Source organism: Thalassophryne amazonica, chromosome 16, assembly GCF_902500255.1.
Source record: "Thalassophryne amazonica chromosome 16, fThaAma1.1, whole genome shotgun sequence".
Classification (NCBI taxonomy): Eukaryota; Metazoa; Chordata; class Actinopteri; order Batrachoidiformes; family Batrachoididae; genus Thalassophryne; species Thalassophryne amazonica.
In genome coordinates, this window is record NC_047118.1 from 85,496,627 (window position 1) to 85,513,732 (window position 17,106).

The window sequence follows — 17,106 nt, forward strand, 5'->3', positions numbered from 1 at the left end:
CAAGAGGAACAAGTGATTAAATTTTAGTGGTGATCCGGATCCCATTAAAGATCAAGAGAAAAGAGCGTTCAGGAGCGGGACAGCGGAGTGGTAATATGGTGAGTGGTAATATGATGAGTGGTAATATGGCGGCCGGGTTGCTTCAAAAATATTGGCCAATGAGCGATCCGGTAATATATAGAGATCATTGATTTACTGACGGAACGTGAACACGAATACACCGGAAGACGCGTGAGACGGCTGATGATTTTTAGACTCCACCCCTCAGGGCGGCCGCAGGTCAGCCAGTCAGACGCAGGCAAGCTCCAACCGCGTGCAGCCTTCTTCCACTGATCTGATCTGAGATCAGTACTCCACGCGTTAGGAGGTGGGGCAGAGGGCGGGGCTGGTTGATGGACATTCCACCATTTTGTTTTCCGAAGAGGTTTGTCGGGGTTTGTTGTCACATTGTGCTTTTTTTTGGGGCACTTCTTTGTTTAGGGTTTGGTTAAACTGTGTGGACTGATTTCAGCACACCTACGGAGACGGAAGACATCACCATCTGGTCCATGTTTTAATGAATGAGACGGTGTTGGAGACTGGAAGGTAAAGTCGAGGCTCGTTGTTAGCTGACTTAGCTTGGTGGCTAATGCTAACACTTCACCGTTCAACATGATGACACACTGTTGGACTCTTTCAGCAAATGCTCGAGTAATAAGACGGCTGCACGCTAAAAGTATCTTATAAGTTGAAGTTAGCGGGTGATGTTTTATTTGTTGGCCTGTTAGCCGCCTGTAAACTTGTTGCTGTGTTCAGGTGAAAGATGACGCAGTTTTTGCCTCCAAACTTGCTGGCCCTGTTCGCCCCGCGGGATCCGATCCCCTTCCTGCCGCAGCTGGAGAAGCTGCCCCACGAGAAGCACCACAACCAGCCCTACAGCGGCATCGCTCCGTTCATCCGACACTTCGAGGTCAGGCTCTAGGCTGGGCTCTGCTCTCTCGGCTCCTTCTCTTTCTCTGGTGCTAAAAAACCTTTCTCTTACGTCCAGGACCCTAGAGATGCTCCCCCCACCGACCAGGGCCAGAGACCCGCGAGGAGCGCTTGGAGAGAAAGGTGAGGTTCCCAGAACTGGCTTCTGAGTCACAGCTCCCACCATTGAACCTTCAGCGGAAAACTTGCCGTTTTATAGTAAACTCCAAACAAAGCAAATTACTGGGATGGCTGTTTATTTTCAGGTCCATCGGAAATTCTTTTTTCCTCAAGGTCATGCTTATAGTCAAAATTTCATTCATTTTTTGTTGGGGTTGTGCCTGTTGTCAGTCCATTGAATGAAGGACCACGGGATTAATGTTGTCAAGTTTCGTGCAGTGCAACTCCAGATTTCTCAGTTGCTTGTGACTTTGACCATAGTGACAGTTGGGCAGCATTCGTCAAAAATGTGTTTGTAGAATTCTTAATAGTCAGCACTGCTGCCTCACTGTGAGGCAGCACTGTTGCCTCACTGTGTACAGTGTTGATGTGTACAGCTTGCCACATTCTTGGCAGGCCATATTTAACTCAATTTTGCATGGTTTTAAACTCATTTGAATGCATGAATGCTCATGACCGAAAGAACGAGATCGCGAGTACAAGGGGCCGAGATGAGTTTCCTCCACAGGGTGGCTGGGCGCTCCCTTAGAGATAGGGTGAGGAGCTCGGAGTCGAACCGCTGCTCCTCCACGTTGAAAGGAGCCAGTTGAGGTGGCTCGGGCATCTTTTCCGGATGCCCGCTGGATGCCTCGCTGGAGAGGTGTTCCGGGCACGTCCCATCGGGAGGAGGCCCCGGGGAAGACCCAGGACACGCTGGAGGTACTACGTCTCTCGGCTGGCTTGGGAACGCCTTGGGGTTCCCCTGGAGGAGCTGGGGGAGGTGTGTGTGGATCAGGAGGTCTGGGCGGCTTTGCTTGAGCTGCTGCCCCCCCGCGAATCGACTCCGGTATAAAGTGAAGAAGAAAATGGATGGAGTGGATGAATGCATGAATAATAAACACCAAATTATATTTATGTTGTAATGTTTGTAAGAATCAAAGTTCTTTTTTGCAGGTTTCTGTCAAAGTCTAATGCCTGGTTCACATGACAGGATTTTAAAACTGTCTGTAGGCTTCCGAAACCTGAGAGACGACACACACGTGGAGATAAAAAAAAATCATAGATCTAACACAGGTTTGGTCGTATAATGTGTGTGTCCAGCCACACATTGACGTCAACACACCCACACACGAACATTCTCAGGTCAGACAGGAAATCTCACAGAATCTCTTGAGATTAAACGTGACTTCAGAGTAACAGATAGTTTTTGGCTATTTAAAATTGGGGAAAAAATGATAAAGAAAAAGGTGTTCTTTAAAAGGGGTGGAGACAGCGTGACCACTGGACTTTCTGGTAAGTCAGAACAGCTGTTTTGATTTTATTTTCTGCTCCGTGCATCCGTTAACTTGTGATTGGCTACATGTCACATTCAGCAGGCTGCATGCTCGTTGTGGTCGGAGGACACCACACACACTGTGATATCGGGCCAAGACAATCCAACATGTTGATATCCCTGATTTGCGATCGGGAGCGCTCCTGACGTGGCTTCTGAGCAGATCAGAGCGCTCTGAACACGCCACATGTGGCAGGATATCTGATAAGATTAGTTATTTAGCATCATCGCGATTGTCGGGATGTCCTTAAGATTGTCGGAGGGGGAAGATCGGGTCCGATATCGGCCTAATATCTTGCCGTGTGAACCAGGCTTAAGGTAATAAGTTAAATAACATAATGTTCCTGCAGATATGAATGACCAGACGTCTATAGCCGCGACAAGCCCCAAAAAACTTACCAAAATCTGCTCTCGGTCCAAGTGGAAAGAACCATTTACATGCATCAGTGCCTTGTACTGGCTTTTACTATTGGTTCTTTTCACTGGAACTGAAAGCAGACTTTTAAAATAGTTTGTCTTTTCAAGAGTTTATTGTCATATGTACAGCAGAAACAGGCAGTTACACTATAACAATGAAATTTGGGACTTGTAGTGGCTGGTCACGTTCGTTTTTATTTGCAGAACACATTATGTAGCTCATTGACTACCCGTCTTTAAACCCCCACGGTTTAAGGATGGTTTTCCTCAGTTAACCCGCATGTTAGCTTTTTTTTTTTTTTTTTTTTTGGTGATTATTCAACATTAATTCTTTTTGTAAACGTTCCTCATAGAGATTGACAGTTTTATGACATTTGAGAGAGTCGAGAACCGTAATACTGATTATATATTCTTCCAATTCAGCCAGACATCTGTGTGAATTGGGGGTTAAAACAGCTGCTGTACGCACGCGCACACACCACATCCACAGACTGTCAAAGAAAAAAAATACTTTCATTGAAAACAGAAAAAGTTGAAGAAAAAATAACCTTCCACTCACCCCAGTGTAAAGATTTCCAAATAAGTCCACAGCAAAAAAAAGCCTTCACGCACACTTCATGCGCGCGCACGTTCGCAAATGTGATTGTCAGGTGTGGATGGTCCACTGGTCCATTAGTGCACCATTAGATAGTCCATTATCTCCTGAAAATAACGTTTTCTGAGTTTTTCCCAATATGAGACATACATCTGCCTGTCCGGGCATGTCCGCAGCAGGACCCAGCAGCTGTGACACAAACAGCAGCGCCACGACACTTTAAAATTCCAAAATCCACAGCCTCTGAAAAATTTATGAGTTTTGAGGTGATGTGTGTCGTCCTCCTCTGTAAATCTGAGCCATGGCTTTCAAAGAAAAGATCAGAAGCTTAGTTATCAGACAACTGGATTTGTTTTGCTCTAAATCTGTTATGCTCTGATCTTAGTTACAAGCAGAGAACTGCAGAGTGAGACGTTTTTGGAAATGCAACCCGTTCTTGGGATGACAATTCGATTCAGAATTGATTTTCGATTCAAAGTTATTACTTAAAAAATGTTTGTTTAAGAAAATGCAGCTTACAAGGTTAATCAAGTGATCTAAAGATGTAAATTTACTTATCTGCTTTGCTCGTTCAGAGTTGGCTGGCAAGTTTAGCGAAGCACTGGTCAGTAGTCGGCAGAGACCGCTGCTTCACTTTTAGCTCTGGGTGATGCCGTAGCATGTGGGCTTGCGGATTTGAAGTGTTTCCGAAGGACTTTCATTTTGCAGATTTTGCGCACTGCATAAGTCATGTCAAGCTCCTTCTTACGCAGCAAATAATAAAATCCAAAATACGCCCAAACATTTGCCTTCAGCAAAGACAGCGCTGGCTGAATTAGCTCTTCGTCCGCCATGCTAAGCTAATGTTTGAAGCACGCGGGACCCTCCCCTCGCGGGACGCTGTCGTACGGAGGCCGTTGCCTGACAAACAGTACATGCAGCGAGTAAGCAAGGAAAATGTTTAAAAAATGCTTTTTAAAAATCGATTCTTTGGACATTTTGGATCGATTCAGAATCTTAATAAATAAGAATCGCGATTCGGACATGAATCGATTCCCCCCCCCCCCCCCCCCCCCCCCCAGCAACCCTAATAAAAAGTGTCAGAAACCACTAATTATGAGCGCATGTGCACAAAGAGATTTACAGTCATTAGTACTTTGATGCTGTGCTGCTAACTGCTAACTGCTGCTAACACTTGCGACATGTCCTTTAAATAAAATTAACGACTCGTCGACTACTAAATTAGTTGTCGATGGTTTCAAAAGTTGATGTAGTCATGGCAGCCCTTCTTTGAGGCACACTGAATGCACCATTACTGCTCCATGTTGTGTTTTGAACATGGACGGAAGTCAGAAAGCACATTGCTATGGCAACAAAATGGAGGTCGGATAGAACTGTAGCAAGCAGTCGGAAGAGATTTGACAAAACTGATTCCTGTTCCTTAATGTTGACTTGGATAAATTTGCTGCTTATAAGGAGTAAAACAAATCCTTTGCCTCTAGTAGAATAATAATAAGAATACAAATACTATAGTACCATACTGAATTGCAGCTTCTTATTTTCTGTTTAAAATTTTGGTGTGATTTCTTTGCATATGATAAATGGTAAATGGACTGCATTTATATAGCGCTTTTCCATCTGCATCAGTCACTCAAAGCGCTTTACAATTATGCCTCACATTCACCCCGATTTCAGGGTGCTGCCATACAAGGCGCTCACTACACACCGGGAGAAATAGGGGATTAAAGGCCTTGTCCAAGGGCCTTTAGTGATTTTCCAGTCAGGTGGGGATTTGAACCCATGATCTTCTGGGCTCGAGCCCAACACCTTAACCACTAGACCATCCACCTCCCCATATGTTGCATATGTTGAATCGCAGCGTATCGCACCAGATCACATCATATCGCATTGTGAGGAATTGAATCGCCATCAAATACATATCGCATCGAATCTGGAACAGGGGTGATTAGTATCGCATTGTATCAGTTTTGCCATGTTTCGCTATATGTATCGTATCGCTGGTAGTGTATCGTGATGCGTATCAAATTGTCAGTGAAGAGATTCACATGCCTAGTAAAGAGATCGATGTTTGTCCAAACACTGACATGACCATCTGTTTGTGTTGATAATTTTCTGTAATTCTGGCCATTGTAGAGGCGCGGAGAAGATGGAAAGGAGACAGGCAGTAGTGGAAACAGAACTCAAGCTGTGTAAGTTTCTGCATTACGTACTCATTGTTTGTGGTCCTCTGAGTTTGAACTATCTTTTTTTGTATATTTGTGTTTTAGGGGATCCACATAATGACCCCCAATGCACAAGGGGATGCCTTCAAGACATTGTTTGTTGCACGAGTGGTGAGTATATTACATCGCACACAAAAAGTTTTGCCATTTAAGTTGTATATAGTCTTCAGAGGTTTTGGCACTTGTGTTAAGAAGAATGAACATGTCTTGAGTAATCAGAATAGGCTGTCCAAAAAAACAAACCCTGATGCACCCGAGTTAATGCACCAACTGGACATTAGTGTTAAGGAGTAGAATGACAAAGCAAACTGTCAGCCCTGCATTTAAAATGTTATGTAAGTAAAACTACAAAGTTTTGGCATCAAGATATGCTTCAAGGCCCTGTCACACCTTGATGATTCAGCCTGCGTATGACGATGTATTAAAAATATGATGCCGTACGTCTAATAAGTTTATGGGTAAGTTTGTATAAGTTAAGCGCACGCTGGTATATGTCATAGTACAGCGAGTTCATTTGAAAAATTTGGGCATGCACAGTATTTTAACCGTATGCCAGCATATTGCTCATACATCCCACATACGCAGGCCATATGTGTAGGTGAGTTGCGCGATTGTTGGACACATTACTTATACGGTGCGTCTGTAAAGTATTCACAGCGCTTAACTTTCTCCACATTTTGTAATGTAAAGCCCCTTTCACACTGGTGTATTTGTAGAGCTGTGTATTGTGGCGTTGTTTCATTTAAATACGCCCGAAATGTGCGTGTACTCAGCCTTTTTCCGTGTTTGTAGATCTGCTTGCAGCTGCGTGTATTCGCTTTTTAATCTGTGCACACAGTCGCACGTACCTTGCCGCTATTTAAAACCACTTCACGACTGCTGGCTGTGCAGAACACATCACTGCACTTGGAAAACAGTGGACTGTATCATGAGGTTTTTACAGTTGCATTACTGCCATGTATGTAGCCATCGCTGCTATTTTCTGCCTCTGTGGAAGTGCGCTCTGTTCTGTACTGCATGATGTGGTGCAGCTCAGAAACAGTCATTTAACATTATTATTTTTTATTATTTTTTGTCTTGGTGGATCATTTTCTTTGTTTACAGATGCTGGTGAGTGTGGCTGCTGAGTGTGGCTGCTGTGAATGAAACGCTGTGACTCTTTAAAGTTTTAAAGCTCCGGTTGCTCCGATCAGATCCGCAGACCTGATCGATCAGGGCGTCTGATGATTGCACTGACATGCAGTGACGGCGCTTTTATTTTAGAGTCACAGCGCTTATTGTTTGATCAGACACAGAGTGAGAGAGAGAGGGAGAGCGCGACAGAGGGAGAGAGAGAGAGAGAGAGAGTGTGAGGGACCGACCTGCTGTTTCTGTTTCTGGATTTCTGAGTTGAGGTTCGATTCCCTGGTCTGAGCACACACACGTCCATCAGTTACATCAGGTGTTCTGATCACACAGAGGCACTGCAGTTGCGTGAACCTTTTCTCCATCTGATTCCTCTGAAGTCACGCACTCAGTTCTCAGTTTTTGGTTGTATACAGGAGCATCATGTTGCACAGACTTGCATGCAGTAACGCTGTGCTGCACAGACCTGCTTAAAACTGTCCAGCGCTCTATGCCGAAGAAAATTAAACGTTTAATTTCTTCCGTCCTACGCGCGTAGCCCTCGACATACTGCTACGTAGGGAGAAAAAACTCAACATATAGCTGCTAAAAGTTGGCGTAGAGCTGTTCTACTCAGCGTAGACGATACGCCACAGTGAGCAGCTTTACGAATATGCCCGTGTGAAAGGGGCTTTAGAGCCTTATTCTGAAATGGATGAAATCCATTTTTTCCCCTCAAAAGCTTACACACAATACCCCATAATGAGAATGTGAAAAGTTTTTTTTTTTATTTTTTTTTGAGGTAATTGCAAATTTATATAAGAAATCACATGTACATAAATATTCACAGCTATATCTTGCAAAACTTCGTTTTGGCAAGATTAAAAACACACAAACATGCTGAGTAACATACATTGTAAAACTTTGTTTTTTGCAAGATAATAACCAGGTTTTTGTTTGCATCTGTTGGGGCGATGGGTATAAGTGGCTCATGGTAAATCATAAACGAGCAAAACATTTATCTAATCAGCAGTAATAATCCATTGTCTTTGTTTTAGAACTATGATACCACAGAGTCCAAGCTGCGCCGTGAATTTGAGGTCTATGGCCCCATCAAACGGGTAAGTTTTTATACTTTTGCTCATAGGAATTGATACTCCCATTTGGTTTGGGCAATGGAGAATAAATTCATGACAATAAGGGGTTTTCTCAAACATAATTGGTAGAATGCTTTCCCATAGTTATACAAGATGGTGCAGCTGGTGCAGACTGCGTTGCTGGATTACATGCAAAGCACACAGCCATATAAAGTTGTTGGGGTGGGGGCATGTCCCTCTCCCTCAAAAGTTGCAATTTGTGGGCCAATTGAGTGCACTTTTCTGTGTTTTTAGGAATAGTTTTACTCTACACAATAACTCATTTTACATAGTTGAGCACAGCAGTTGGTTTGTGTAGCACAATCATAACTACAGTGAAATTCGCCTAAACCATCATCCTATAAACCAGATACATTCACAAGACAAAGCAAAAGTCCCCAGTGTTTTTGTTTGGTTTTCATGTAATAAACACGGTATATACCGGATTTTGTGTAACAGATTTTCGCTTACATCGAGCAAAACATCCAGCCCCGTCACAATTTATTTTCATTAAAAGTCCCTTGCATGTATCGGACCGAGCAGTCTGAGCGTGCCCAGCTGCAACAGACGGGTGAAATTTCAGCACTGACACTCGCCAATTCGAGGAAAGTTGTTGCCGTAATTCCTTGACTAAAAAAATGTCTTTTTTTTTTTTCCCAAACTGCGCTCAGACCCAGGGCCTAAACAAGGCCAGCCTTTATTCAAGGCCGGCGATTATTAACAAAACGCTGCTTGCTGCCTGCACTGTATATGGTGTTAAGTTTCACGCATATCCCTGAGTGTGGTGAACCAAAGACAACCACTTTAGAACACAGCCCTCTGCGTGGCTGCAAACCCTAGCCTGACACACACCTGCTTTAATGATGGAGACCGCAAGGGCTATGATTGGTCACTTTTATGTTTTCACTTCTCCCTCTGCAGTTACATCTTAAAAGTTTTTGCAGTGCACACGCCGATTACATTTCGATCATAGGTCAAATGCTTTTGACAGAAAAGTCCATAAATACGACCAATTTTACAGCACGTAGTCGGAAAAAGACACTTAACCCACAGTTACCCACAGTTAATGGTGTTAATTACACACAGTTAATGGTGGAAGTGTATGTACAGTACAGTTGGTTTTGAGGTTGATGATTAAATAAAAAAGTGAAGCTCGTTGAGGGACAAATTAATCCAGAAAAAGCAGGTGTTCCTGTGGTAAATTCCATAAAGATGTGACAGAGAACTTAAAAGGGTCACACGCATGTGGATGTCATTCAATCACGATTTAGGATTTTAAGGTCCCACTCCGCAACCGATGTAGAAAAAGAGTGACTTGACCAAATGTAATCTTTTTAATGCACATAATGCCTGGTGCCTATTTCACATCGAATCTGGAACGGGGTGAATCGTATCGCTATATGTATCGTATCACTTGTAGGGAATCGAGGTACGTCGGGATGGATATTAAGATTTTATCTATCTATTCCACCTTATCAATACCTCTTGTGAATTTTCTAAAAAGTAGGCTTGCAATTTTTCGTGTCAACACCATTTTATTGAGTCTAAGAGTAAATAAATATGAAATTGGTCATTGGATCCTTGATCTCTGGACATAAATAGAAATAAACAAAATCTGTAGTTTTTGTCAAAAGCATTTCCTTTCAGACATTAATGGCATAAATGTCACTCCATACCTCTGAACTAAGCTCAGCGGCTGTGCTGCACATCAGCATCAATGTATTTCATAAAGAACGCAGGATGTCTCATTTTGGGAGGGGGGAAAAGTTTTAGTCACTGTAGTTTGTATTACAACATTTAGAAAGAGGTGTCATTTGATTTACAGTTGTATACAAAAGTTTGGGCACCCCCTGTTAATTTTCATGGTTTCCTTTATAAATCATTGGTTGTCTGGATCAGAAATTTCAGTTAAATATTTTGCCACAGCGGATGAACACACTGATATTTGAGAATTGAAATGAAGTTCTAGTATTTACAGAAAGTGTGCAATAATATAAACAAAATTAGGCAGGTGCATACATTTGGGCACCCTTGTCATTTTATTCATTTTAATCCATTTGACACTAATTATTGTAACACAAAATTGGTTTGGTAAGCTCATTGACCCTTGACCTCCTTACACAGGTTAATCCAATCATGAGAAAGGGTATTTAAGGTGGCCATTTGCAAATATTTCCCCTCTTTGCATCTCTTATAATGAGTGGCAACATGGGAGCCTCTAAACAACTCTCAAATGATCTGAAAACAAAGATTGTGCAACATCATGGTTTAGTGGAAGGATATAAAAAGCTATCTCAGAAATTTCAGCTGTCAGTTTCCACTTTGAGGAACATAGTGAGGAAATGGAAGACCACAGGCACAGTACTAGTTAAGGCCCTAACTGGCAGGTCAAGAAATATCTCAGATAAGCTGAAGCGAAGGATAGTGAGAGTCAACCCACAGACCTGCTCCAAAGACCTACAAGATGATCTTGCTGCAGATACAATGGCAACTTTCTGGCTTAAGAAACACTATAAGAAATCAGGAAAAAAAAAAATTGTGGCAGTCAGTAACGGTTACTTTTTAGACCAAGCAGAGGGAAAAAAATGGAATCACTCAATTCTGAGGAAAAAAATTATGGAATCATGAAAAACAAAAGACCGCTCCAACACATCACTAGTAGTTTGTTGCACCACCTCTGGCTTTTTATAACAGCTTGCAGTCTCTGAGGCATGGACGTAATGAGTGACAAACAGTACTCTTCATCATTCTGGCTCCACCTTTGTCTGATTGCTGTTGCCAGATCAGCTTTGCAGGTTGGAGCCTTGTCATGGACCATTTTCTTCAACTTCCCCAAGATTTTTAATTGGATTAAGATCCTGGACTATTTGCAGGCCATGACATTGACCCTATGGTGTCTTTTGCAAGGAATGTCTTCACAGTTTTTGCTCTATGGCAAGATGCATTATGATCTTGAAAAATGATTTCATCATCCCCAAACATCCTTTCAATTGATGGGATAAGAAAAGTGTCCAAAATATCAACGTAAACTGTGCATTTATTGATGATGTAATGACAGCCATCTCCCTAGTGCCTTACCTGACATGAAGCCCCATATCATCAATGACTGGAAATTTACCTGTTCTCTTCAGGCAGTCTCTTATAATCTCATTGGAACGGCACAAAACAAAAGTTCCGCATCATCACCTTGCCCAATGCAGATTCGAGATCTCACTGAATATGACTTTCATCCAGTCATCCACAGTCCACGATTGTTTTTTCCTTAGCCCATTGTAACCTTGTTTTTTTCTGTTTAGGTGTTAAGGATGCTTCGTTTAGCTTTTCTTTATGTAATCCTATTTCCTTTAGGCGGTTTCTTATAGTTCGTCACAGACGTTGAACTCCAGTTTCTCCCAGTTGTTCCTCATTTGTTTTGTTGTGCATTTTCGATATTTTTGAGACATATTGCTGTCTTGACGCTTGATGTCTTCCTTGGTCTACCAGTATGTTTGCCTTCAACAACCTTCCCATGTTGTTTGTATTGGTCCAGAGTTTAGACACAGCTGACTGTGAACAACCAACATCTTTTGCAACATTGCGTGATGATTTACCCTCTTTTAAGAGTTTGATAATCCTCTCCTTTGTTTCAATTGACATCTCTCATGTTGGAGCCATGATGCATGTCAGTCCACTTCGTTGCAACAGCTCTCCAAGGTGTGATCACTCCTTTTTAGATGCAGACTAACGAGCAGATCTAATTTGATGCAGGTGTTAGTTTTGGGGATGAAATTTACAGGGTGATTCCATATTATTCCTCAGAATTGAGTGAGTCCATATTTTTTTCCCTCTGTTTGGTCTAAAAAAGTAACCGTACTGACTGCCACAATTTTTTTTTTCCTGATTTCTTATATTGTTTTCTTAAAGCCAGAAAGTTGCCATTTGAAATGACTTTAGTTTTTTGTCATGTCTGTGATCTGCTTTTTTTCTACAAAATGAAACAACTGAATGAACATCCTCCGCGTCCGGTGATTCCATCATTTTTGCCAGGGGTTGTAGTGTCTCTGTGCATCGTTCAAACTATACAATGCATTTTGCACAAAGAGATGCTGTAATGCAGAGGAATCGTACAGACCACAGAGTTGCTTGAGGTATGCTGAAGCACATTTGGACAGCCAGCTTCATTTGGAATAAGGTGCTGCGGACTGATGAAACTAAAATTAAGTTAATTGGGCATAACAAGGGGCGGTATGCATGGGTGAAAAAGAACACAGCATCTAAGAAAAACGGTATGTACCTACAGAGGTGGTTCCATCATGCTGTGGCGCTGTGTGGCCAGTGCAGGCACTGGGAATCTTGTTAAAGTTGAGGGCCACGTGAATTCCAGTCAATATTATACAAATAATGAATGTTTATGAGTTCAATGGTTCAATTAATATATATATATATATATATATATATCCACTGCTGCTGAAGTCCAAATTGTGATGCGTAGTCCAGTGACGCTGTGCATTGACTTCGGACTTCCATTAAAAAAGACTTTGTGTAGTTCCTCAGTCCAGCCAAAAATCACGTCAGCTTTTCATCTGAACAGCTCTTCATGCATACAGCGGAGTGGATTGTGTGTGTGTGTGGGTCGGCGCTTGTGCGCGCGTGTACTGCCAAAAAAAAAGACTGTACATCCTCAGTGCAGTGAAAAAAAAAATCACATCAGAAATTAGTTCGGCTTTGCATTCTAATTTTCCTGCTAACAGCTTCCAGACAGCACAGTGGATTTTTTTGTTTTGTGTGTGTGTGTGTGTGTTACAAGAATTAGCAGGGTCAGTTAGCTCAATCAAATCATGTCTCGGTGGAGTCGTTGTCCCCCGCCAACAGCCTCCAGACAGCGCAGTGGATTTGTTTCGTGTGCAATGGTACCAAAATGTATGGAACCAAATTTGCACTCTAAATGGAACCAGACTGCACTCTAAATGCAATGCAACACAAATGGGATGAATTAATCCATGTCATGTGACATACAAAGCACAAATCAAATGACAAGGATCCACTCAGCCGTTATATAACAGATTCTTGAGAACCGTGTTCATGAATCAGTGACAAAGTTGAAGTTGCACCGGGGCTGGATCTTTCAACACGACAATGACCCTAAACACTGCTCAAAATCTACTAAGGCATTCCTGCAGAGGAACAAGTACAACATTCTGCAATGGCCATCTCAGTCCCCAAACCTGAATATTATTGAAAATCTGTGGTGTGATTTTAAGTGGACTGTCCATGCTCAGAAACCAACAAACCTGAGATGTTTTGTAAAGAAGAATGGCCCCAAATACCTTCAACCAGAATCCAGACTCTCATTGGAAGCTATAGGAAGTGTTTAAAGACTGTTATTTCTGCAAAAGGGGGATCTACTAAATATTGATGTATTTTTTCCTGTTGGGGTGCCCAAATTTATGCACCTGCCTAATTTTGTTTAAAGAATTATTGCACACTTTCTGTAAATCCTATTTCATTTCTCAGATATCACTGTTTGTCTGGCCAGACTCTAATTTGACTCAGCAGTGCGTGGCGCGGCATTTGGAGCTGTGCGAACTGAACGGAAGCCTATTCTGGTTTCTTGCCTGCAACAAGACAAGAGTCCCAGTTAGTGATTTTATGCCATACAAAAGTGACTCATGATTGACATCTTTAAATGGCTTTAAGAGGGGTTAATAAGCTGACTTGCTGCTTCTGAAAAGCAGCGAAGCAGAGAATCAACGTAGCAGCGGGTCGGAGCACTGCTTCGTTGATTCAATCTTCAAAGCGGAGCTGTTACAGAAGCGGTTGATTACAGACCCTGCAGCGGGTCTGTAATCAACGTAGAGAAATGACCATTTTCCTGGCAAACACCCTCAAAAACAACGGCTGCTCTGATGGACTGATAAGGGAATCATTAAGCAAAAAGTTTGATGTCGGTGGTTCGATTCATTTCCTAACAATTCCCGAAAAGAACCGGTTCTTGATACCCATCCCTAGAGGTGCGTCTATTGCCTTGCGTAGAATTTGAACGTTTAATAAAGCCACTTTGTCAATCAACCAGTCATTCATAAACAATATTTACATTTTAACTGCATCTGCAGGAGGCCGTGCGTGTGCGCATACATGAGCATTTGACGAGATCAGAAGTTAGCGCAAGTTGGCGTGCACGCTGACATCCGTGAAATGTACCAAACATACGCGCGAACACGTGGTGTCATGCGTGTTTTGGGGGCCGAAATATGATACTCACTGTCAAAGCAACATCCCATTCTACATTAATCAAGCAGCAGCAATTGTCAGCGTGGATGGCGCCACACCGCAGAGGAAGGGACTGTGTGAATTTTCACTCCTCTCTGCTCTGTTTACTGCTTGCCATGAGCCACGTTCCTTCTCTCTGTCTTCGTGGGAACGTTGACTACGTTTACATGCCGTTAATATTGGGTTACGGTCAATATTCCGGTTTCTGAATCATTAGGAATAACCCGTTTACATGCTTAAGCAGACAGAGTTACTCCTGTATAGATGGTCCATTGGTATCATTTGGAATATCCCCATCTAAACAGCGACGTACGACTTCCCACCGGTGCTTGATTGGTCTCGCGTTCGTGTGATCCTGCTTCGTGTAAAATCCCTCACTACACACTTTATACACTTTTCTCAAACAGGCATGAACATGTTCTCACTTTTCTCTCCTGTGTAAACACTATTTTTTTTCATCTGGGCGAGAAGATTATAACAGACACGCAGAACACAATGCGCGTGCTCTCCCTTCGCTCACTGCCTCCAGGGGTACGGATGCGGGACCCGCAAAAGAATCCAAGTCATGGCCACGGAGCTCTGCGGCTGCGGTATACCGAGACCCTGCGGCGCTGTGCATTTTTTCCGCAAGAAAGCTATCCTTGCGGGCTGCCTCCGCATCAAACAGTGAGCGTAGTCTCTGGACCTGTTGCCGCACAGCAGAGAGGGGGGGCGGTGTGAGTGGCCCGCTGCGGTGTTTACCGAGCCCGCAAACTCAGTAAGCGCAACAGAGGCAGAACAATCGCGGTGATATGCCGACTGGTGCCGCGACCCGGCCCGCCTGATAAGGACGCAGAACACAATGCACTGTTTATCTGTGCTTCTGTGGTGTCCAGTGGCTGCGTAGTAGTTGCCGTACACCAGGGGTCGGCAACCTATGGCACGCGTGCCACTGCATAATCACTGGCTCGCACAACACTGGACCAGCATCAGCAAAAAAAAAAATTTAAAAATCTGAGTAACAGCACGATCTTCCAACCACATTCGATCCACAGTGCTCTGCACCCAGCTCCCGCCCACTTTCCCAGAGACCCATGTGTAAAATTAGCCTAGCGTGCATCAAAATCAAAGTTACTTGATAGCATTAAAAGTAGGGATGGGTATTGAGAACCGGTTCCTTTCGGGTATCGTTAAGAAATGATTTGATTCACCGACATCAGTAAGCTTTGTGCTTAACAATTCTGTTATCGGTCCTTCACAGTGGTCGTTGTTTTGGGGGGTGTTTGTCAGGAAAATGATCATTTCTCTGCATTGATTACAGACCCTGCAGCGGGTCCGTAATCAACTTTTCTGCAGCGCGGCTTTGCTTTAAACCTTGAACCAATCGAAGCAGTGGTTCGAACTATTGCTTCGTTTATTCTTTTGCTTAATTTTCCCCCGCTAAAACCCTAAAGAGCATACGTCTGTGAGTATTATTTACCTTTTCAGGGATGAGATTTTTCTGCGGATCCACGGATTTCCGCGGATTCGATCAGTCCGTCAGTCAGGCCGAACGCGGAAGTAACACTGCTGATCAGTGACCAGTATGAAGTAGGTGCACAATAATCTTGTAGTGTAAGGGAGGCAACTGTGTAGTCTTTCAACTTCCAGTATTCGTAGTTTTCCCTCCAACAAATCATAAAAAACCGAGACGGTATCGAAGCGCAGTCGAAGCTATTACTTATGCACGTTTTCATTGGTTATTACAAAGCTTATGACCAATCAACGCAAGCTTATATATGCGTTTTCTCCCCGCCCTTTCTTTGGTGTTGCGCACACACACACACACACACACAGTGGATTATGTAAACGACATTTTGACGTTATTGTAGTGTGCTAGAACATTGTAATTATATATACTTGTATGTGTGTCTATATTATATACATGTATACACGTGATGACAGTGTTATAGGTGGAGATCACATCTACTAAATATAAACCTTATATGGTCCTGACAGTTCAGTGGACATAGAACATTCGATTATACATGTACATGTATTTGAGGATATACATGTATGTTTGTTGACAAGTGTGCCATGATGAAAGTGGAGAATTCTGAAAATCAAGTAAGTCTAGTTATGAAAAATATTTTGGTCACAAAAAATACACATGTACAGTAGATGGTCTTAGTAAGGGTTTACAGTTTGAATTATAGATATGAACACCTGGCATTTATAGTAGTTTTTAATATCATTTTAGTGCAATTTACATGTTTTAAAACAGCAAAAATGCTTTAGCCTCAGACCCCCTGGCCAGGGCTCTGCCCTGGACCCACTTGGGCCTGCGGCCCCTGGACCATGGCTTATTTTCCTATCAAAATCGAATTTGCCAATCTCATCCTGCCTTTTTTATGTTAAACCGACCTGTTATGGTCTTCTGAAACAGTTGATAGATGTATTTGAGGTATATGAGGTTGTATATGAGGTGGGCTTCATAGAATAATTGGCAAAGCTTCTGGGGAAAACCTGTCTTGTTAGGAGAGACGGCATCCATCCCACTTTGGATGGAGCAGCTCTCATTCTAGAAATTCGGCCAGTTTTCTTAAATCTTTCAAACTGTGGCTATCCAGGGTTGGGACCAGGAAGCAGAGTTGTAGTCTTACACACCTCTCTGCAGCTTCTCTCCCCTGCCATCCCCTCATTACCCCATCTCCATAGAAGACGGTGCCTGCTCCCAGACCACCAATAACCAGCAAAAATCTATTTAAGCATAAAAATTCAAAAAGAAAAAATAATATAGCACCTTCAACTGCACCACAGACTAAAACAGTTAAATGTGGTCTATTAAACATTAGATCTCTCTCTTCTAAGTCCGTTAGTAAATGATATAATAATGATCAGCATATTGGATTTATTCTACCTTATAGAAACCTGGTTACAGCAGGATGAATGTTAGTTTAAATGAGTCAACACCCCCGAGTCACA

The 17,106-nt window shown here is 42.7% G+C and overlaps 1 protein-coding gene across 1 annotated transcript in view; it reads left to right on the forward strand.

Annotated features, from left to right (window-relative positions):
• The first annotated feature begins 412 nt into the window (after positions 1–412).
• Positions 413–17,106, forward strand: part of LOC117527305 (U1 small nuclear ribonucleoprotein 70 kDa-like) — a 56,593-nt gene continuing 39,899 nt past the window's right edge. The window contains 7 exon segments of the mRNA XM_034189602.1: positions 413–585; positions 796–949; positions 1,028–1,092; positions 5,586–5,641; positions 5,720–5,736; positions 5,738–5,785; positions 7,837–7,899. Coding sequence (XP_034045493.1) covers positions 803–949; positions 1,028–1,092; positions 5,586–5,641; positions 5,720–5,736; positions 5,738–5,785; positions 7,837–7,899 — 396 coding nt within the window. The 5' untranslated portion in view covers positions 413–585; positions 796–802.